A 23,510-nucleotide genomic window follows, 5' to 3' on the forward strand; every position below is an offset into this window, starting at 1 on the left:
ATGTGTCCATCTAGCTTACTCTAGAATATTATGTGCTAGATGTGTCAATCTAGCTTACTCTAGAATATCATGTGCTAGATGTGTCCATCTAGCTTACTCTAGAATATCATGTGCTTGATGTGCCCATTTAGGTTACTCTAGAATATCATGTGCTAGATGTGCCCATTTAGGTTACTCTAGAATATCATGTGCTAGATGTGTCCATTTAGCTTACTCTAGAATATCATGTGCTAGATGTGTCCATCTAGCTTACTCTAGAATAACATGTGCTAGATGTGCCCATTTAGGTTACTCTAGAATATCATGTGCTAGATGTGCCCATTTAGGTTACTCTAGAAAATAATGTGCTAGATGTGTCCATCTAGCTTACTCTAGAATATCATGTGCTAGATGTGTCCATCTAGCTTACTCTAGAATATCATGTGCTAGATGTGTCAATCTAGCTTACTCTAGAATATCATGTGCTAGATGTGTCCATCTAGCTTACTCTAGAATATCATGTGCTAGATGTGCCCATCTAGCTTACTCTAGAATATCATGTGCTAGATGTGTCAATCTAGCTTACTCTAGAATATCATGTGCTAGATGTGTCCATCTAGCTTACTCTAGAATATCATGTGCTAGATGTGCCCATCTAGCTTACTCTAGAATATCATGTGCTAGATGTGTCAATCTAGCTTACTCTAGAATATCATGTGCTAGATGTGTCAATCTAGCTTACTCTAGAACATCATGTGCTAGATGTGTCAATCTAGCTTACTCTAGAATATCATGTGCTAGATGTGTCAATCTAGCTTACTCTAGAATATCATGTGCTAGATGTGTCAATCTAGCTTACTCTAGAACATCATGTGCTAGATGTGTCCATCTAGGTTACTCTAGAATATCATGTGCTAGATGTGCCCATTTAGCTTACTCTAGAATATCATGTGCTAGATGTGTCCATTTAGGTTACTCTAGAATATCATGTGCTAGATGTGCCCATTTAGGTTACTCTAGAATATAATGTGCTAGATGTGTCCATCTAGCTTACTCTAGAATATCATGTGCTAGATGTGGTCATCCAGGTTACTCTAGAATATCATGTGCTAGATGTGTCCATCTAGCTTACTCTAAAATATCATGTGCTAGATGTGTCCATCTAGCTTACTCTAGAATATCATGTGCTAGATGTGTCCATCTAGCTTACTCTAGAATATTATGTGCTAGATGTGGTCATCCAGGTTACTCTAGAATATCATGTGCTAGATGTGTCCATCTAGCTTACTCTAAAATATCATGTGCTAGATGTGTCCATCTAGCTTACTCTAGAATATCATGTGCTAGATGTGCACACCTAGCTTACTCTAGAATATCATGTGCTAGATGTGTCCATCTAGCTTACTCTAGAATATCATGTGCTAGATGTGTCCATTTAGGTTACTCTAGAATATCATGTGCTAGATGTGTCCATCTAGCTTACTCTAGAATATTATGTGCTAGATGTGGTCATCCAGGTTACTCTAGAATATCATGTGCTAGATGTGCCCATTTAGCTTACTCTAGAATATCATGTGTTAGATGTGCCCATTTAGCTTACTCTAGAATATCATGTGCTAGATGTGCCCATTTAGGTTACTCTAGAATATAATGTGCTAGATGTGTCCATCTAGCTTACTCTAGAATATCATGTGCTAGATGTGCCCATTTAGGTTACTCTAGAATATAATGTGCTAGATGTGTCCATCTAGCTTACTCTAGAATATCATGTGCTAGATGTGCCCATTTAGGTTACTCTAGAATATCATGTGCTAGATGTGTCCATCTAGCTTACTCTAGAATATCATGTGTTAGATGTGCCCATTTAGGTTACTCTAGAATATCATGTGCTAGATGTGCCCATTTAGGTTACTCTAGAATATCATGTGCTAGATGTGCCCATTTAGGTTACTCTAGAATATCATGTGCTAGATGTGCCCATCTAGCTTACTCTAGAATATCATGTGCTAGATGTGCCCATCTAGCTTACTCTAGAATATCATGTGCTAGATGTGCCCATCTAGCTTACTCTAGAATATCATGTGCTAGATGTGTCCATTTAGCTTACTCTAGAATATCATGTGCTAGATGTGTCCATCTAGGTTACTCTAGAATATCATGTGCTAGATGTGTCCATCTAGCTTACTCTAGAATATCATGTGTTAGATGTGCCCATTTAGGTTACTCTAGAATATCATGTGCTAGATGTGCCCATTTAGGTTACTCTAGAATATCATGTGCTAGATGTGCCCATTTAGGTTACTCTAGAATATCATGTGCTAGATGTGCCCATCTAGCTTACTCTAGAATATCATGTGCTAGATGTGCCCATCTAGCTTACTCTAGAATATCATGTGCTAGATGTGTCCATCTAGGTTACTCTAGAATATCATGTGCTAGATGTGCCCATCTAGCTTACTCTAGAATATCATGTGCTAGATGTGCCCATTTAGGTTACTCTAGAATATCATGTGCTAGATGTGCCCATCTAGCTTACTCTAGAATATCATGTGCTAGATGTGCCCATCTAGCTTACTCTAGAATATCATGTGCTAGATGTGCCCATCTAGCTTACTCTAGAATATCATGTGCTAGATGTGTCCATTTAGCTTACTCTAGAATATCATGTGCTAGATGTGCCCATCTAGCTTACTCTAGAATATCATGTGCTAGATGTGTCAATCTAGCTTACTCTAGAATATCATGTGCTAGATGTGCCCATTTAGGTTACTCTAGAATATCATGTGCTAGATGTGCCCATCTAGCTTACTCTAGAATATCATGTGCTAGATGTGCCCATCTAGCTTACTCTAGAATATCATGTGCTAGATGTGCCCATCTAGCTTACTCTAGAATATCATGTGCTAGATGTGTCCATTTAGCTTACTCTAGAATATCATGTGCTAGATGTGCCCATCTAGCTTACTCTAGAATATCATGTGCTAGATGTGTCAATCTAGCTTACTCTAGAATATCATGTGCTAGATGTGCCCATCTAGCTTACTCTAGAATATCATGTGCTAGATGTGTCCATTTAGCTTACTCTAGAATATCATGTGCTAGATGTGTCAATCTAGCTTACTCTAGAATATCATGTGCTAGATGTGTCCATCTAGCTTACTCTAGAATATCATGTGCTAGATGTGGTCATCCAGGTTACTCTAGAATATCATGTGCTAGATGTGTCCATCTAGCTTACTCTAGAATATCATGTGCTAGATGTGTCCATCTAGCTTACTCTAGAATATCATGTGCTAGATGTGGACATCTAGCTTACTCTAGAATATCATGTGCTAGATGTGTCCATCTAGTTTACTCTAGAATATCATGTGCTAGATGTGCACACCTAGCTTACTCTAGAATATCATGTGCTAGATGTGCACACCTAGTTTACTCTAGAATATCATGTGCGAGATGTGCACACCTAGCTTACTCTAGAATATCATGTGCTAGATGTGCACACCTAGTTTACTCTAGAATATCATGTGCGAGATGTGCACACATAGCTTACTCTAGAATATCATGTGCTAGATGTGCACACCTAGCTTACTCTAGAATTTCATGTGCTAGATGTGCACACCTAGCTTACTCTAGAATATCATGTGCTAGATGTGCACACCTAGCTTATTCTAGAATATCATGTGCTAGATGTGCACACCTAGCTTATGCTAGAAAGTTGCCTGTTGATTTTAGTAAGTCTATGGAGGCACGTAATATGTGAAGTACATCAGGGATCTGCCCACGCTGGTCGGCGCTGGTCTCATGAGACCAGCACTCAGAATTTGCGACCATCACAAAAAGTGTGTATGTTTCTTGCATTAATGACTCCTTCCTTTGTCTTTGTAGTTTGATTTTAAATATTATTACCATAGTTCATGGATGTACACATGTAAGCAAGTATATATGCAAAACTGTTACAAACTTTCATAGTAATGAAACATACAACATGCACTTAATCTATCAGTTTTCAGTCCTAATAAAATTCACATGGCCATCTTACAAAGTACATATATACAAATGCATTCATTTATAAAGTTATGGAAGTCTCTTACATTGATGTCTCCTTTCTTTCTCTTTGTAGTTTCGTTGCGTTTCACTTTAGGTGGGTTGGACGATCCTCTGCTTACAGCCGGTCTGATAGCACAATAATAGAAACATTGCTATAATTTATTAGCCCAATGTTTTGCGTATACTCATCATTTCGTAATGTTGCCACAGTAACCAAGAGGTTGATTTAGCAATATCTGTGATTGTACATTCTTCCTTTTTGAATTCATTTATGAAAAGAAGTTTAATCAACTTTCATTTTTTTCTGCTTTTACTTATTTTGTTCAAATAATAAAAATGTTGTGATTCTGCAAATGAACGACAAGTACAGAATGCACGAGTGTATTGAAAATAAACAATCTTATTGCAAACAAGAAACAGAAAGATACATGTAGTACAGTAAGATATAGTGTGGTTGACAGTATTTCAGTATGAAGATCCTTTCTATAGGGCTAGGAGAGCCAGTTATCTCTGAGAGAACTATTAGTGTTAAATCAACCATAATGTAACCCATAAAAGTAAAAAGTATGAATGCAGTTTACCTGTCCTCTTCTGTATTCTGCTGCAAATGTGGTTTTACACCACTGGTCTCTCTCAGGTTAGTAGCATAGGTCTTTGTAGTATAGTCAATAGCCTTCTCTCGTTGCACGTCACTGTCATAACCTTAACACGTATGAACATAAACAATGAATCAATGCCGGTCAGATAAATCTGCTTGTCATTATGATATTGTCTGAATAAAAACAAAATAAAATAAGATTTTTACCTCCTTCCTCTTCTGAGTCAGTATCAGAGTCGTCACTATTACCACGGGTATTGTTCCTTTCACCAGCTTGCCGATGTGACCATACCATAACAGATGTATCAGCACCACCAACCGATATCAATTTACTATCGTCCAGACTCCATCTTACATTAGTAACATGAGCACTATGTCCAACATACTTTTTGTACTTGGCATTCTTTCCCTGGTAAATAGAAAGATCAACATATTACTACAAATTAATTTCTTAATAAGGTATCTTACGTAAGACAATACAATGTATTACTGAGTGGCACACTATGATATCGTATGATAATATATATTATATTAAATCCATAATTTACTGTGTCAACATTTGTTGTGCAAAATTTTGGACTTTACTGGACTAAATCTTACCTTTACTGGGTACTCAAATAATTTGACAAATCCAAAATCATCTCCAGTAGCTAATATTCTCTTGTCTCCACTCAGACTTGAAGCATTAACATCTGTAACATCACTTTTAGGTGGCCATATTCCTTCACAAGTCTGTCCCAACACGCATGTCCATGTATCCCAATCCATTTTGAGTATTTCTTCATTACGTACAGTTTGTCTCTTACCTCTTGGAGCTTCAAAAAATAGCTGTTCCTTAGCACCCGAGTTCAGCATTATAAGTTTACCTAACAAAAAGAAATATTTGTTTTAACCTTCCCTTTATGAAACACTGTCATCATGCAGAGCTGCACATGTGTGAGTTCTTCTATATATTGTTCTCTATTTGGTCTATATTGTGCATGCTATGTGCTATTCATGGTTCATTCAAAGTAGAATGGTAATATCAACCATGGCAATCAAAAGACCTTTATTTTTTGAACTTTTGAGAGTTTGCTGTTTAAGATCAAGTAAATAAACTGCATTTTTACCTCGTTTGTCCCAATCAAGATGTGTGACATAACTTGATGCTCCCTTACATGTCCCCACTCGCTTACTGTTCATTATGTTATAAATGTCAACAAAATTGTCATGTGATGAAACTGCCAAATATTTACCAGGATCTGAAAGAAAAATTGGATTATTAAAATATAGTGTAGATGTTTCAATTATAAGAATCAAATGTCATAAAGCAAACTGTCACATGACAAACTGTCACAAATTGTCACATGACAAACTGTCGCAAACTGTCACATGACAAACTGTTACAAACTGTCACATGACAAACTGTCACATGACAAACTGTCGCAAACTGTCACATGACAAACTGTCACATGACAAACTGTCACAAATTGTCACATGACAAACTGTCACATGACAAACTGTCACATGACAAACTGTCGCAAACTGTCACATGACAAACTGTTACAAACTGTCACAAATTGTCACATGACAAACTGTCACATGACAAACTGTCGCAAACTGTCACATGACAAACTGTCGCAAACTGTCACATGACAAACTGTCACAAACTGTCACAAATTGTCACATGACAAACTGTCACAAACTGTCACATGACAAACTGTCGCAAACTGTCACATGACAAACTGTTACAAACTGTTACAAACTGTCACAAATTGTCACATGACAAACTGTCTCATGACAAATTGTCACATGACAAACTGTCACATGACAAACTGTCGCAAACTGTCACATGACAAACTGTCGCAAACTGTCACATGACAAACTGTTACAAACTGTCACATGACAAACTGTCACACGACAAACTGTCACACGACAAACTATCACACGACAAACTGTCTCATGACAAACTGTCTCATGACAAACTGTCACACGACAAACTGTCACACGACAAACTGTCACACGACAAACTGTCTCATGACAAACTGTCGCAAACTGTCACATGACAAACTGCTTCATATTATGCACAACTGTACAAATAAAGTAATCAAATGAAAGATAAATGAAATGCAATAATTGACTTGCTATATGTTCCAGCATAATGCTGCTAGTCTGCAGGTCTCCATAGCAACAATGCAAAAACTTGAAAAGTATATTTTACACATAAATGAATCAAACACCCAAAAGTTTTTAAAAATTAAAAAGTGATTTGTCTAGTTTTTGAAATCAAACAGTAAACAGCATTATTACAGATGTTGAAACTGCCCCATAATGAAACTATCGCTGATTACACTGGGTTTGGCAGTATTAGAAACGATGACCAGCTGATTACTCACTCTAAGTGTATCAGTATACCATTTCAAAACTAGTTTGATTTTGATTTGAAATTCCATTCACTTGCTTGTATTAAATAAAACTGTAACACTACTCATATATATAGTATGTAATCTTGTGTCTTGATATAAATTCTAATTGTGGTGTGAAACCAGCAAGCACATAGTTGTGTTCACACTACACCAAGTGAAGACTAAGATTTAAGCTAATCTCATATGTTTCCACATCAAATAGACCCAATTGAATTCATGCACAAAAGGAAACAGTGGTTAGCAAGGGCTAAGGAACGCCCAAAAATATACATATATGTTCAGTCCTTTAACTGTGATTGCTGAGTACAGTAACTAGGAAGGTATACATGTTACTTCTAAAGTTATAAAACAATACCAAAGTAAATTCAGAAAGTGCAGATTACACAGTCTCATGGTCAGTTCATTTTTTCTCAAGAACAAATCTCTAGATGTACTCGCATTGATTGTCATGTTGGACATGGCATGCCGCAATGAATAGTTATGATTATACACTGCAATAGTAAATCTTCCAAATGAACATTGAATACAATGGCGTTTTGTGTGCTTAGCCCAGACTACTGTAACATTCACGTACACTTTGTTAGCCGTGCTAAGGATCTGATTTAATCTGTACTATTCTTAGACCATGCTATGTGTTCACACACACTTTCTTAGCAAGGGGTAAAGTATTTGATCCCAAAGAGCTATGTGTTCACACACACTTTCTTAGCAAGGGGTAAAGTATTTGATCCCAAGGAGCTATGTGTTCACACACACTTTCTTAGCACGGGGTAAAGTATTTGATCCCAAGGAGCTATGTGTTCACACACACTTTCTTAGCAAGGGGTAAAGTATTTGATCCCAAGGAGCTATGTGTTCACACACACTTTCTTAGCACGGGGTAAAGTATTTGATCCCAAGGAGCTATGTGTTCACACACACTTTCTTAGCAAGGGGTAAAGTATTTGATCCCAAGGAGCTATGTGTTCACACACACTTTCTTAGCAAGGGGTAAAGTATTTGATCCCAAGGAGCTATGTGTTCACACACACTTTCTTAGCAAGGGGTAAAGTATTTGATCCCAAGGAGCTATGTGTTCACACACACTTTCTTAGCACGGGGTAAAGTATTTGATCCCAAGGAGCTATGTGTTCACACACACTTTCTTAGCACGGGGTAAAGTATTTGATCCCAAGGAGCTATGTGTTCACACACACTTTCTTAGCACGGGGTAAAGTATTTGAACCCAAGGAGCTATGTGTTCACACACACTTTCTTAGCACGGGGTAAAGTATTTGATCCCAAGGAGCTATGTGTTCACACACACTTTCTTAGCACGGGGTAAAGTATTTGATCCCAAGGAGCTATGTGTTCACACACACTTTCTTAGCACGGGGTAAAGTATTTGATCCCAAGGAGCTATGTGTTCACACACACATTCTTAGCACGGGGTAAAGTATTTGATCCCAAGGAGCTATGTGTTCACACACACTTTCTTAGCACGGGGTAAAGTATTTGATCCCAAGGAGCTATGTGTTCACACACACATTCTTAGCACGGGGTAAAGTATTTGATCCCAAGGAGCTATGTGTTCACACACACTTTCTTAGCACGGGGTAAAGTATTTGATCCCAAGGAGCTATGTGTTCACACACACTTTCTTAGCACGGGGTAAAGTATTTGATCCCAAGGAGCTATGTGTTCACACACACTTTCTTAGCACGGGGTAAAGTATTTGATCCCAAGGAGCTATGTGTTCACACACACTTTCTTAGCACGGGGTAAAGTATTTGATCCCAAGGAGCTATGTGTTCACACACACTTTCTTAGCAAGGGGTAAAGTATTTGATCCCAAGGAGCTATGTGTTCACACACACTTTCTTAGCACGGGGTAAAGTATTTGATCCCAAGGAGCTATGTGTTCACACACACTTTCTTAGCACGGGGTAAAGTATTTGATCCCAAAGAGCTATGTGTTCACACACACTTTCTTAGCACGGGGTAAAGTATTTGATCCCAAAGAGCTATGTGTTCACACACACTTTCTTAGCACGGGGTAAAGTATTTGATCCCAAGGAGCTATGTGTTCACACACACTTTCTTAGCACGGGGTAAAGTATTTGATCCCAAAGAGCTATGTGTTCACACACACTTTCTTAGCACGGGGTAAAGTATTTGATCCCAAGGAGCTATGTGTTCACACACACTTTCTTAGCACGGGGTAAAGTATTTGATCCCAAGGAGCTATGTGTTCACACACACTTTCTTAGCACGGGGTAAAGTATTTGATCCCAAGGAGCTATGTGTTCACACACACTTTCTTAGCACGTGGTAAAGTATTTGATCCCAAGGAGCTATGTGTTCACACACACATTCTTAGCACGGGGTAAAGTATTTGATCCCAAAGAGCTATGTGTTCACCTTACTCAGAGTCAGTTTGCTATATACTATATAATATAATATCAGAATATACACACACCTGGAGAAAACTTTATGTCTGAAATATTTTCTTTTCTGTGTTGAAATGTAGCAATCTCTTCAAAAGTGTCTGCATTCACAACACAAAATCTACCTGTAGAATGAAATAACAGTAAAACAAGGTCACAAGGCCATAGTGTGTTATTTTTTACAAACAAGCATCTACATATAAACCTTTGCGTTTTTAGCATGAATAGTAAATCATTTTATCTGCTCTTTGTCATTTATTTGATAGAACTTTTCACACAGCAAAATACCAAGATTTTTAACCACATCCATCGTTTATTACATACCATTTTTAAATCCCACAGCAATAGCTTTACCATCAGGTGAGTAACCACATGCTCTAGCAGCTGATTGGAGTATTTTTCCACCTACTAGTCGATGATCTTTTCCAATATCCCAAACACGTAGTGTACAGTCATCACTGACTGTGGCACACCTTTCCATAGTTGGATGAGTTGCTAGTCCCCAAATCTCACCTTCTTTGTGTCCCTGTAAAGCATAAGCAAATGCATGTTCGGGAGTAGAACTAACATGGTCTATAGAGGGCAGTATTTACATGAGATGAGAGTTAAATAGTGCCCAACTTCTAGAAAAGTGAATACTTCCAGGACACTATTGAGTGACACATGTGGAACTCACATTTCAATACAGTCATAAAGTAGTTTGCATCACATGTTTTAAATGGGAATACTGTATCTACAAAACTACCCACAGTACCTTAAAACAACAATAATAACAAAGGTTACCTGAGTGAGTATGCTGATCGGTCCACTTTTTTCAATTTCCATGATATCGCCTCCTTGAGTTCCCACAAGAATATGACCATGGCCGAGAATAACTGACCTAACAGGGGGGTTATCTTTGAATAGAAGCCCTCTGGTGTTCTGAGCTAAACTTGTGCGTTTAATCGCATACGTCTTCAGACATCGTTCAAAACTGTCATCCCATAAACCGACTACTCCATCTTTACCTCCAGTAACAAAACCCTAAAAACATAAATATGTATGTTACATTTGTGGTCTGCTTTGTTGATGATGAAATGACATAGTAAATTCTAAACATGCACTACAAGCATTCTTCTGACCTACCACCTACATCTCCTTATAACTTACTCAGCAAGCACAGTGAATCTCTAATAAAATAGCAAATACTGAAACTAACATTGCATTGTTTACTGGATCAATATAACACAACTTTATTATTTACATATATTTGTAAGTATATGAACTATAAATATAGAATATATTTGTAAGTATATGAACTATAAATATAGAATATATTTGTAAGTATATGAACTATAAATATAGAATATATTTGTAAGTATATGAACTATAAATATAGAATATATTTGTAAGTATATGAACTATAAATATAGAATATATTTGTAAGTATATTAACTATAAATATAGAATATATTTGTAAGTATATGAACTATAAATATAGAATATATTTGTAAGTATATTAACTATAAATATAGAATATATTTGTAAGTATATGAACTATAAATATAGAATATATTTGTAAGTATATTAACTATAAATATATAATATATTTGTAAATATATGAACTATAAATATAGAATATATTTGTAAGTATATTAACTATGAATATATAATATATTTGTAAGTATATTAACTATAAATATAGAATATATTTGTAAGTATATTAACTATAAATATAGAATATATTTGTAAGTATATTAACTATGAATATATAATATATTTGTAAGTATATTAACTAAAAAATATAGAATATATTTGTAAGTATATGAACTATAAATATAAAATATATTTGTAAGTATATTAACTATAAATATAGAATATAATTGTAAGTATATTAACTATAAATATATAATATATTTGTAAGTATATTAACTATAAATATAGAATATATTTGTAAGTATATGAACTATAAATATAGAATATATTTGTAAGTATATTAACTATAAATATAGAATATATTTGTAAGTATATTAACTATAAATATAGAATATATTTGTAAGTCTATTAACTATATATATATATAATATATTTGTAAGTCTATTAACTATATATATATAATATATTTGTAAGTATATTAACTATAAATATAGAATATATTTGTAAGTATATGAACTATAAATATAGAATATATTTGTAAGTATATTAACTATAAATATAGAATATATTTGTAAGTATATTAACTATAAATATAGAATATATTTGTAAGTCTATTAACTATATATCTATAATATATTTGTAAGTATATTAACTATAAATATAGAATATATTTGTAAGTATATTAACTATAAATATAGAATATATTTGTAAGTATATTAACTATAAATATATAATATATTTGTGAGCATATGAACTACAAATATGGTAATCTCATTTTACTGTTTCTATGTCAATACACACTTTAGAAATTCATTTGAATTATGACAAAGTGAGCATCAAATTGTGTACCACATGTAGACATGAAAGATGGATATACTCAAAGTCTGAAGAATTGAAGCATCATCATTTTTCTCATTATGGTTTTTTCAGATGAAATGGAAATGTTTGCACACCAAGATTCTTGTACTTCTACATAATTCTGTCACTATGCGAAAATTAATTGACAGTGGAAGTGCCAGATTCATTGTATATTGCGTTTGAATTTCATGTAAAAAAACACTATGTATTTGTTCATACTGTGTATGACATGGGACCTAAATAAAACATGATATGGAAGGACAGGGCTTTAATAAACAGTGACTGTATAAGACTGTATACCTTATCCAGTGAATGCATAGCAAAGCATGGACCTTCATGTGCCTTGACTGTCTTAGACAACGTGACGTCTTGCCATATATAGACTGCACCATTAGCACCACCTGTATATGTTACTTCAGGCGATTTACCGAATGTCGCACACATCATGGTATCAAGCTTACCCACATTACCAAATGTACCCCTTTTGGACGTTAAACCTCCACCTACGTAATTAAACAAAGTATTAAACAACGAGTGGAAACTAATATTATATTGAAAAGAGTTGATGCAATGATGTCTTACATTCTAGAAACAGTGGCTTACCGGCAACTGTCCAGAATTTGATGTGTTTTACACCAACAGTGACAAGTTTATCTTCTGCATGCGGATTCCACTTTATAACATAAATTTTGTCTTTATGACCTCTGGTTGTCGCTAACTTGGCTCCTTTTTTCCAGTCCCATATCACAATAGTATGGTTGTCATCCAAGCCCACACTAGCAAGTTTTTTACCATCACCTGTAAGAATCGGATACAATTTGTTTTGACACAAAGATTCTTGCTTTTTCTATTTAATTTTGTAAAAATTGAAAATACCATTTTGTACCACATACACAGTATATAATATTACTTTCAATATTTTTTAAATTTACATCTTAGATCAAAAGTTATTTTAGTTATCGTTTACATTTTTTTTCAGATGGAGTTGCATTGTGATAACAATTATCACTTTGTACTTGGTATCAGAGTAAACAGTTTAGATGTGCCAGACATTACCAACTAACAGTAATGCATACTATATGTGGCAATGTAAATGACCCCCCCCCTCATATTTACATACCAGAGAAATCAACAGCACATACACCTCTTTGATGTTCTCCTTTGAGGATAGACAATGTTTTCAAATCGTTAACGTCCCAAACATGGATTGTAGGATCTCGACCAACCTATTAATAAAAAAAATAAATTAGTTATTTAGTTACATTTGCATGTAATATTTATCTATGCTGTGACGCTAATATATAGAAATGAAAAAGACAAGACTTGTTTTTTGTATTTCCACTGACAAGTGAAAACATTTACAGTGTAAGAATCAATCCACTCACCTGTCCAGTTGCCACAATGTCCTTCAGAGGATGGATACACAAACATAAAATATCATCCGTGTGTTCAAGGTAGAATCTCTGTGAATGTTTAGTTTTGTCATAAATGATAGCAGCAGCAGCCACGTGATATACCACTTCCGCATTCTGGGTGTAGAAGAGATTGTTCCGACAATCGTAGCCTCGATATCTAAATAAAATTTAGCAAATATGTAAAACATCACAAGCTAAAAATATCTACATGTACAAATAATGCCTTATTAGGGGGTGCTAACTACTACTACTACTACTCCAATACATTGTCTACAACTACTACTACACTGGGTGATATTCCCACTATATTGTCTACAACTACTACTAACACTGGGTGATACTCCCAGTATATTGTCTACAACTACTACTACACTGGTTGATACTCTCACTATATTGTCTACAACTACTACTACACAGGTTGATATTCCCACTATATTGTCTACAACTACTACTACACTGGTTGATACTCTCACTATATTGTCTACAACTACTACTACACAGGTTGATATTCCCACTATATTGTCTACAACTACTACTACACTGGTTGATACTCTCACTATATTGTCTACAACAACTACTACTACACTGGTTGATATTCCCACTATATTGTCTACAACTACTACATACACTGGTTGATACTCCCACTATATTGTCTACAACTACTACTACACTGGTTGATACTCTCACTATATTGTCTACAACTACTACTACACTGGTTGATACTCCCAGTATATTGTCTACAACTACTACTACACTGGTTGATACTCCCAGTATATTGTCTACAACTACTACTACACTGGTTGATACTCCCAGTATATTGTCTACAACTACTACTACACTAGTTGATATTCCCACTATATTGTCTACAACTACTACTACACTGGTTAATACTCTCACTATATTATCTACAACTACTACTACACTGGTTGATATTCCCACTATATTGTCTACAACTACTACTACACTGGTTGATACTCCCAGTATATTGTCAACAACTACTACTACACTGGGTGATACTCCCACTATATTGTCTACAACTACTACTACACTGGGTGATACTCTTACTATATTGTCTACAACTACTACTACACTGGTTGATACTCCCAGTATATTGTGTACAACTACTACTACACTGGGTGATACTTCCACTATATTGTCTACAACTACTACTACACTGGGTGATACTCTTACTATATTGTCTACAACTACTACTATACTGGTTAACAAAAAGTGTTAACCAGTAGGCAGATTTGAAAATACAGATAAATACATCCCTTCAACTTACCCATGTATAAACTCTAGTTTGATTCCCTCACTGGGAGCTTTGTTTCTTTTCTGTCCACTACCTTTGAGGTCAGCTTTATTCTTGGCCTTGATTGCTGTCATATCATCTTTATACACCACTCTATCATAGTTAATTGTGTTTTCTCGTTCAATGTCGGAATCAATCTCACCAACATCAGACATGTCAGAGTCACTTTCTTCACTGTTCGAATCAACATAACCTGTGAAATATTAATATGAAAACACTATGATCCAATACAACCATACTGTAATATTTTGTCCATTACAAAGTATAGCATTACTAAAACATTACTAAAACAAGTTGTAGAAATGTTTCATCAAACAAAATGTGTTTTCATTGAAATGTCATTTGAAATCTAATTACATTTTGAGTCATGTTACACATTGCACTGCTTGTGATGAAATTGATATAATAAAGATATTCAGTTAAAACAGAGACTAGTGTATATCTCACACATTTTATCTAAAATATTTCCTTTCTATTTGGTCACAAACAGCTGACATCAACATTTATATAAGCTGACAAGAGTGCTATGTCAGTCGGCCACAAATACAAAACAAATCAAAAAATGCTCTATGGTTGTTAAGGCAACACCATAGACAGGTACCCACTGTATAGGGGTGGTTGTTAAGGCAACACCATAGACAGGTACCTACTGTATAGGGGTGGTTGTTAAGGCAACACCATAGACAGGTACCTACTGTATAGGGGTGGTTGTTAAGGCAACACTATAGACAGGTACCCACTGTATAGGGGTGGTTGTTAAGGCAACACTATAGACAGGTACCCACTGTATAGGGGCGGTTGTTAAGGCAACACTATAGACAGGTACCCACTGTATAGGGGTGGTTGTTAAGGCAACACTATAGACAGGTACCCACTACTGTATAAGGGTGGTTGTTAAGGCAACACTATAGACAGGTACCCACTGTATAGGGGTGGTTGTTAAGGCAACACTATAGACAGGTACCCACTGTATAGGGGTGGTTGTTAAGGCAACACTATAGACAGGTACCCACTGTATAGGGGTGGTTGTTAAGGCAACACTATAGACAGGTACCCACTGTATAGGGGTGGTTGTTAACGCAACACTATAGACAGGTACCCACTGTATAGGGGTGGTTGTTAAGTCAACATTATAGACAGGTACCCACTGTATAGGGGTGGTTGTTAAGGCAACACTATAGACAGGTACCCACTGTATAGGGGTGGTTGTTAAGGCAGCACTATAGACAGGTACCCACTGTATAGGGGTGGTTGTTAAGGCAACACTATAGACTGGTACCCACTGTATAGGGGTGGTTGTTAAGGCAGCACTATAGACAGGTACCCACTGTATAGGGGTGGTTGTTAAGGCAACACTATAGACAGGTACCCACTGTATAGGGGTGGTTGTTAATGCAACAATATAGACAGGTACCCACTGTATAGGGGTGGTTGTTAACGCAACACTAGACAGGTACCCACTGTATAGGGGTGGTTGTTAAGTCAACATTATAGACAGGTACCCACTGTATAGGGGTGGTTGTTAAGGCAACACTATAGACAGGTACCCACTGTATAGGGGTGGTTGTTAAGGCAACACTATAGACAGGTACCCACTGTATAGGGGTGGTTGTTAAGGCAACACTATAGACAGGTACCCACTGTATAGGGGTGGTTATTAAGGCAACACTATAGACAGGTACCCACTGTATAGAGGTGGTTGTTAAGGCAAGATAGACTATATACCCACACTGAAATGTCTAAAGATGAAAATGTAAATTGTTTTTAAAATTTAGAAATTATATGGGAAATATTGTTGACACTTACCTGTTCCCTGAACAGTGTCATCGTCAGCACCAACGCCTTCTGGCAAGTATTTCCACTGGAATACAGCATGGTCTGCACCACCAGTAGTTATAACATGGCGTTTATCATGTGAAAATCTTACGTTGGTCACATGAGCAGAATGACCAATGTACTTCCTAAATTTAGCAGCTGAAAATGAAGAATACATCAAATTCCAGAACAAGAATAGTACATAGAAAATTAGTGTTGATATGTATTGTTTAAGTCTGAAAATCTATATTATGAGAAAGAATAAGTTAATTAGATTCTTACCCTTTTTAAGTGATGGGAACCTGAATAATTTAACCATGCCAAAATCATCTCCAGTGACCACAACTTCACCAGGAAAATTTGCATCACATGCATTCACATCATTGACATCAGTGTACTTAGGCCAGATTCCATTGACCTCTGCCCCGAGTACGCAAGTCCATGAAGACCAATGTATAGCATTAATTTCTTCTTTACTTGTTAAATGCTTACCAGCTGCAAACAATGAATACTCACGATTAATTTAGTTTGTTGTTCCAAAATGGTGAAGCCTCTCTTATAATGTGGGTCCAAGAAGCAATCCATTTAAGATAACTTGCAAGCTATATATCGCTTAAGACTATAAAAGGTGCTCAGACAAAGGCTAATTTCACACACAATAATCATAAAATAATGGATACCATACTTGCTCTATTAGTAGTGCTCATGTTAATGATAAAGATGTATACATGTTCATAATAAGTCAACTGTTAGTTTACATGTGCTCCAATTGGAGATGTGCTTGTAATAGAGAAAATACAGTATCTATTCACATGTAAGTAATTATTTTTATCATTCATAATCTCATACCAGGCATTCTGAAAAACAAACGTTCTCCTGCACCACTGTTGGTTTGCAGATACTTGCTATCTTCAGACCAGTCGATATGTGTGATGAAGCTACTTGCTCCTGAACACTGCCCAACTTTTTTGTATCTTTGAGCTACAGCGTATATATCCACAAAGTTGTCATTGGAACCCACAGCAAGGTAGTTACCACACGGTGAGTATTTCATCTCATGGATAACTTCTTTCCTGTCTTTGATGTGAATTATTTCAGCCAAGTCTCTAAAATAATCAATAGTTTAGCTCAGATTATAAAAACATTTTAGAAAGATATAGATATTCACATTGACATAGTCCGAATCGCACGGTTTGTTGGTGCCGACTTATTGCCGACTCCACCAACCCGTGCGGGATCAGCCTGGGTAAACCCGTATTGTATGTTAAACAAATGGTCAAGTTTGATTGGATGCGCCTGTTGGAAAGGCGCCCAATCAGACTCTGTAACATTGCACGGTAAGCTAAAGAACAACATGTCGGAAATGGCAATGTGCAGCACAGTTACTTCAAAATTCTTTTAGTAACCATGCATGAGAATATGTTTAGGTTGTTTGTCAAACCCAAAAAAACAGCGCTGCATTTGTTCACCAAGTTTTCAACATTTCTTTATGTCAACGTTGCAGACTGTTTGTGACATACTTCATCAGCAAAGTGACAAATATTTATGTCGACCATGTTTTAACAAAATAGAAACTGTCAACTCAGAAAATGTCAGAAACTCCCGATTTGCCGCTCCCTATCCTTGTTGCAACAAAGTCATCTTTTTTCAGATAGTAATGCTTTAATGGTATGGTTTTTGTGATCGGGGAGGCTTTTTATCTTGAAAAACTGCTAGTGTCGCCTGTTAAAAAAAACCTGATACAAGCAAGCTGATTGGCTGTTTATTTTTGTTGCATCTCCTTTCTTTGTCGTTAAGGGCGCCTATTAAATACACACTATTTGGAGGGTTGAGCCGAAACAAACGCTCCTTGGATGGCAAAGATGTCACATTGAATGCCACATTGTTTCCTGCAATCAATATTTTTGAAAAGAATATGGTAAACAACTTATGTAGATTGCATTTTGTAACACTGACAAAACCTTGTTTATTTGTTGTGAGCAATAATAAAAACAAAAATAATTTACTGTTTTCACACAATAACTGACAGAAGCAAATATTTGTGTCATGTAAACCAAATGTCAAATAATCAATGGATTTGTTTTCACCTTGTTTTAAGAACCACAAATGATCCATCACTGAGACCAGCTGCTATCTGTGTTCCATCGTCATTGAAGGATAAGGACCTGATGTTTTCATCTAAAGTAGTTCTAGATAATGTTACACGATCTGACATAGACCATATCCTGCAAAAAATAAACATAGGGAAACTATCAAGGCCTTGTTCTTGTGAATATTACCCATAATACTTCACTTTCTATTTACACATGGGAATAGCAACAACACTCGACACTGTCAATGTGAATTTAGTGTCTACTAAAAAGGATACATCATAGTGTGATTCTAACCTGACTGTATGATCATCACTTCCTGTGGCAAATATTGGTTTCTTAGGATGTACAGCCAATGCCCAGAGTTCTCCCTCGGCATGTCCTAACATAATGGTTTTTGGCTTCTCTCGTTCACTCACAAATATTTCAAATATTTCACTATCTTGTGTACCAACTAAAATCTTCTCTCCTCTCCACATAACACTTCTTATTGCTAGTCCTGGAAATGAACAATGTGGGTTTTTATGTGAGTAGATATATTCATTTGTAATGTACTGTATTTCTTTAAATTTTCATAGCAAGCAACTTTTATAATCTTAATGCTGAGAACAACACTAAAAAAACGCATTCAATGTAACTGATGCAGTTTACAGCACTTTTGGAAAAGAACAATATTGGAAAGATGGATGATGTACTGTAAACACATTTAGCTTAGCCACATCAATTTTACACTTATACATGTATGTTATTGTACTCAGCTTCCAAAATCACAAGTTTTAAGAGGGTGGGTACTTACCCAAGACCCCTTTTAAGGTAGCAACAGTGAAAATCTCATCGTTTAGTTAAAATGATCTGAGCAACTCAAATCAAAACATATTTATAGCAAACTATATATTATATGAAAGCTGAAATATTCAGTAATTTGATAATTCATATTTTGCCATGATTGTTCACATAGGGGTCATGTGACTGGGGATTAACTGGACCCTGCCAAATAACAAATCAATCAAAGAAAGCTTAGAAAGAACTCCCGTGTGCTGAGAGTTTTGGAGACACATTAAAAATTAATTCAAAATTACTTACACTTGAGATATTGATGGAATAGCTGAAAACTAATTATGCAAATAAGGTAACTAATATGAACAGATTTAAGTGTAAAACTAATAAGGTCTGCACAATGTACCAAGTTTCATTGAAATGTGATTAGAACCAAAAAAATATTAGTTATTATGCTAATTAGAGAATTAATATGAACAGATTTTAACCCAAAATTAATCAGGCTGTCTATTGTCCTAGAGCATTTATGGATCAAGTTTTATTCAAATGTGATGATCAATACTTGAGATATCAGTATTAATTAATTATGTTAATTAGGTGAATAAGAAGCATAAATATTTACCAAAAACTAATATGGTGCATAGTCTTAGGTTCTTTAAAAGTTTCATTGAAATCCAATGAGTGGTTTTTAGACATCAGTGCAACAGCCATAGAACAGCAAAAAATTAACTAATTATGCAAATTAGATAATTAATAGGCACAATTATTTATCCCAAAATTAATCAGGTCTCTGCATAGTCCTAGAATATCTATGTCCCAAGTCTCATTGAAATGTGATGATTAGTACTTGACATATCAGGTGAAAAGCTGAAAATTAACTAATTATGCTAATAAGATGATTAATATGCACAAATATTTACCCAAAAACTAATTAGGTCTCTGTACAGTCCTCAAGTAACTATGTACCAAGTTTCATTTAAACATGATCATTACTACTCGAAATATCAAAAGCCGAAAATTAATTAATTATGCAAATTAGGTAATTAATATGTACTGATATTACCCTAAAAACTATCAGGTCTGTGCAGTGTCATATGACACCTATGTACCAAGTTTTATTGAAATGTGATGATTAGTACTTGAGATATCAGTGGAAAAGCCGAAAATTGATTAATCATTATGTAAATTAGGTAATTAATAATATTAACAGATTTTTACCCAAAACTAATCAAATCTGCGCATTAGTTCAGAGCATCCATGTGCCAAGTTTCATTGAAATTCAATGAGTGGTTCTTCAAAAATCAGTGGAACAGTCATAGAACAGCTTAAAATCAGTTAATTATCATGCAAATTAGGTAATTAATATTCATAGATTTTTACCCAAAACTAATCAAATCTGCGCACTAGTTCAGAGCATCCATGTGCCACATTTCATCAAAATCCAATGAGTGGTTCTTTAGATATCAGTGGAACAGTCTAGGAACAGCTAAAAATCAGCTAAGTATCATGCAAATTAGGTAATTAATATTCATAGATTTTTACCAAAACCTAATCAACTCTGCGCATTATCCCAGAGCATCTATGTACCAAGTTTCACCAAAATTTGATTAGTGGTTCTTGAGATAACGGTGGAACAAAAAAAGTGACATACATACATACATACAGACATACAGACAGGGTAACTGCAAAGACTCCCTTTTGTGCTTCGCACACGGGAGTCAAAAAGTTCTGCCCCAGCGATTTAACCATTTCATTGGGGATTTTCAGAATAATTTCACTGTGAAAGGTTCTTATAAAGTGTCGATAAACGTTTGTATGTGATTATTTTTCTAATAATTATCATAAATAGTAATTATTTCTTTAAAAAAATAAGTCACTAATGAAGCTCAGGGGTCATAAAACAAGAAAAAATGGCAGCAAAATTCTCCCCGTCGACATTTTTATTGTTTGATATCCTGACAACACTTGGTATTAATTTCAAGCGCGTACTGTGAGAGAAAGTACCGCCAACTTTTTCTTGAAAAGTTCAAAATAGTGCAGATGTGTAAACTGAGAAAACAACAAAAAACAAATGTTCGTTGTGAAACAACACATTTTTGTCTTTTGTGAAATTTTGATATTTAATTGGTATTAGGATTGTGCAACCATTTGTCTTGTTTTTTTTATTAAAACAAACTGCAGGGTGAAATCAGCGAAAATGTTTGCAAAAATCCATTGCACTGGTCTGTCAACATGGTGTCATATTCACTTCATTAATTCTAATGTTTTGTTATGCTGAACATGGGCGGGTCATCCTACTCAAGTATATTTACTGATTATTTAATCGCATCTAGTTTATTTGCGAATTAGGTGAACCAAACCATTAATAGGTTTAAGTTTAAATTATCAATACAGTTAGAACTTTAGACATTTTTGTTTAGTTGCGACTGCAGTTACAACTACGCTGTCTAACGCATTCCTGAGAAATACATTTCCTGCACTGTCACCAAATTAACATATTCACGTAATTGCGATTTTCAACGCATCTCCGTTGGGTCTATTAAATTGTTTTGGCATGGTTACTATTAACTGTGGTTTTGGTTACTGTCTGCGTCACATTCATCTGTTGTTGTCACCATGGCAAGGGAAGATAAACTACAAACTGAAACAACAAGTTGTGAAAAAAAGATGTACAAGAGAAACACTTGTAAAAGCATACAGTGTACAAAGACCTCAGGAAAACCAATAAATATTTCTTTTGTCTGAGCAAAGGCGAAACACTTTTGTTGACTGGAAGGGGACAGGAAATAGTATTGCGTGATGGATGTACTGGATGTGTATTGCGTGACACATCCAGTTTAAAAACAAAGCTGGCACGTGCCTATCCATTTACAACATTGAATTTTCAAATGAGCTCATAATATCTACAATGACTGGAATGGGTCAGGAAGTCGTCAGTGTAACCACAGTCACTCTACTAGTAGAGTGACTTGGGCTACTCTACTAGTAGAGTGACTGTGGTGTAACGCCTGATACATTATTTTTGAGACCGAAGACGCATCAGCTCTGTAGGTGCTGCCACATCAATTGTCTGTGACAGTACAACAAAAATAGCACGAAGAATTCACGTTACGTCTGGGTTTGAATATTCCTTGCAGCGGTAAAATCCTGGTGCAACCAAACAAACTTTGTCAAAAATCCTCCAAAGAAAAAAGATATCCTGTACCAAATGATATGCGTGTTGGGGACTATTTTTTGCCTCTGACGTTACAAGCTAGAAATAATAAAAGAAAGCCGTGCAATCTGAATCTAGCGGCTATGTGCCCTTTCAGTGTAACGCAAAATACGCCATCAGCAAATCAGCACCGGCGCCATAACAGTACAGACTTGGGCTTGTTTCTTTATGTTTTTTTTAAACCATTATTTTTAAACCAGACTCCACTAATCTCGTCGATCACAAAATTATGACAAGCGGTCAAACGCTTGGCCAATCAAAAACGTCACACAATTAGACGCTTGTAAGAACTGAATTTACTTTCCAACATGGTGGAAGCATGCCGTTTCAACTCTGTGGCTGTCGCATTCTCTGATATTATTGCTTATCATAGATATTCACAATATATATTTACTGCTCGATGACTATATAATTATCCAGCAAAACAACTTTATTGTTGCTCGTGAATGAAACATTTTTTTTCGGTCAAAGCTGTACTTGGTGCGACGAACGCCAGTGGTCACAGCTACTCAAGGTAATCAGTAAAGTGTACCTGATATACACATACTGAAAACAAGTTGTATAGCGATATTGATGGTGAATTAATAGGATACAAATTATAATAAAATAAAATAGGTGGGCGAATTAAGAGACCGTGAAGTGATAGTAGTGTAAATAGCTGCTCCAACGATGGAGTCTGTCCATGTCTTCCACTAACCGAACTCCACCTTTCTTTCAAAAACGACAAAGCAGCACGTCGCTACTTTGCTCATTTACAAGCTTCAAATTCACTAAAATTAGTGAATGTTTGTCACTCGGGTGCGTACTTCTTCATCATTAGAAACGACACTGTCGCTGTCACTATACAAATCACTCTTCTCCATACAAAAGTTGCGTCTTCTAAATCATCTGAAACAGGATTTAATTTTCGGCTGTACACACTCAGTCGGAACACTCTCT

General features: G+C 35.7%; 1 protein-coding gene across 1 annotated transcript in view; it reads right to left on the reverse strand.

Annotated features, from left to right (window-relative positions):
• Nucleotides 1–23,510, reverse strand: part of LOC100370650 (echinoderm microtubule-associated protein-like 6) — a 54,527-nt gene that overhangs the window by 21,554 nt on the left and 9,463 nt on the right. Inside the window, exons 6-23 of the mRNA XM_085507836.1 lie at nt 18,878–19,079; nt 18,578–18,715; nt 17,340–17,596; nt 16,773–16,985; nt 16,482–16,649; nt 14,649–14,868; nt 13,334–13,520; nt 13,069–13,174; nt 12,552–12,746; nt 12,249–12,451; nt 10,239–10,478; nt 9,780–9,981; nt 9,488–9,580; nt 5,734–5,865; nt 5,225–5,490; nt 4,832–5,033; nt 4,608–4,728; nt 4,071–4,152 (exon numbers count right to left, since the gene is read on the reverse strand). Of these exons, the coding sequence (XP_085363962.1) occupies nt 4,071–4,152; nt 4,608–4,728; nt 4,832–5,033; nt 5,225–5,490; nt 5,734–5,865; nt 9,488–9,580; nt 9,780–9,981; nt 10,239–10,478; nt 12,249–12,451; nt 12,552–12,746; nt 13,069–13,174; nt 13,334–13,520; nt 14,649–14,868; nt 16,482–16,649; nt 16,773–16,985; nt 17,340–17,596; nt 18,578–18,715; nt 18,878–19,079 (3,227 nt within the window). The remainder of the gene's footprint in view (nt 1–4,070; nt 4,153–4,607; nt 4,729–4,831; nt 5,034–5,224; nt 5,491–5,733; nt 5,866–9,487; nt 9,581–9,779; nt 9,982–10,238; nt 10,479–12,248; nt 12,452–12,551; nt 12,747–13,068; nt 13,175–13,333; nt 13,521–14,648; nt 14,869–16,481; nt 16,650–16,772; nt 16,986–17,339; nt 17,597–18,577; nt 18,716–18,877; nt 19,080–23,510) is intronic.

Source organism: Saccoglossus kowalevskii, chromosome 2 (genome assembly GCF_978046115.1).
Source record: "Saccoglossus kowalevskii chromosome 2, keSacKowa6.1, whole genome shotgun sequence".
Classification (NCBI taxonomy): Eukaryota; Metazoa; Hemichordata; class Enteropneusta; family Harrimaniidae; genus Saccoglossus; species Saccoglossus kowalevskii.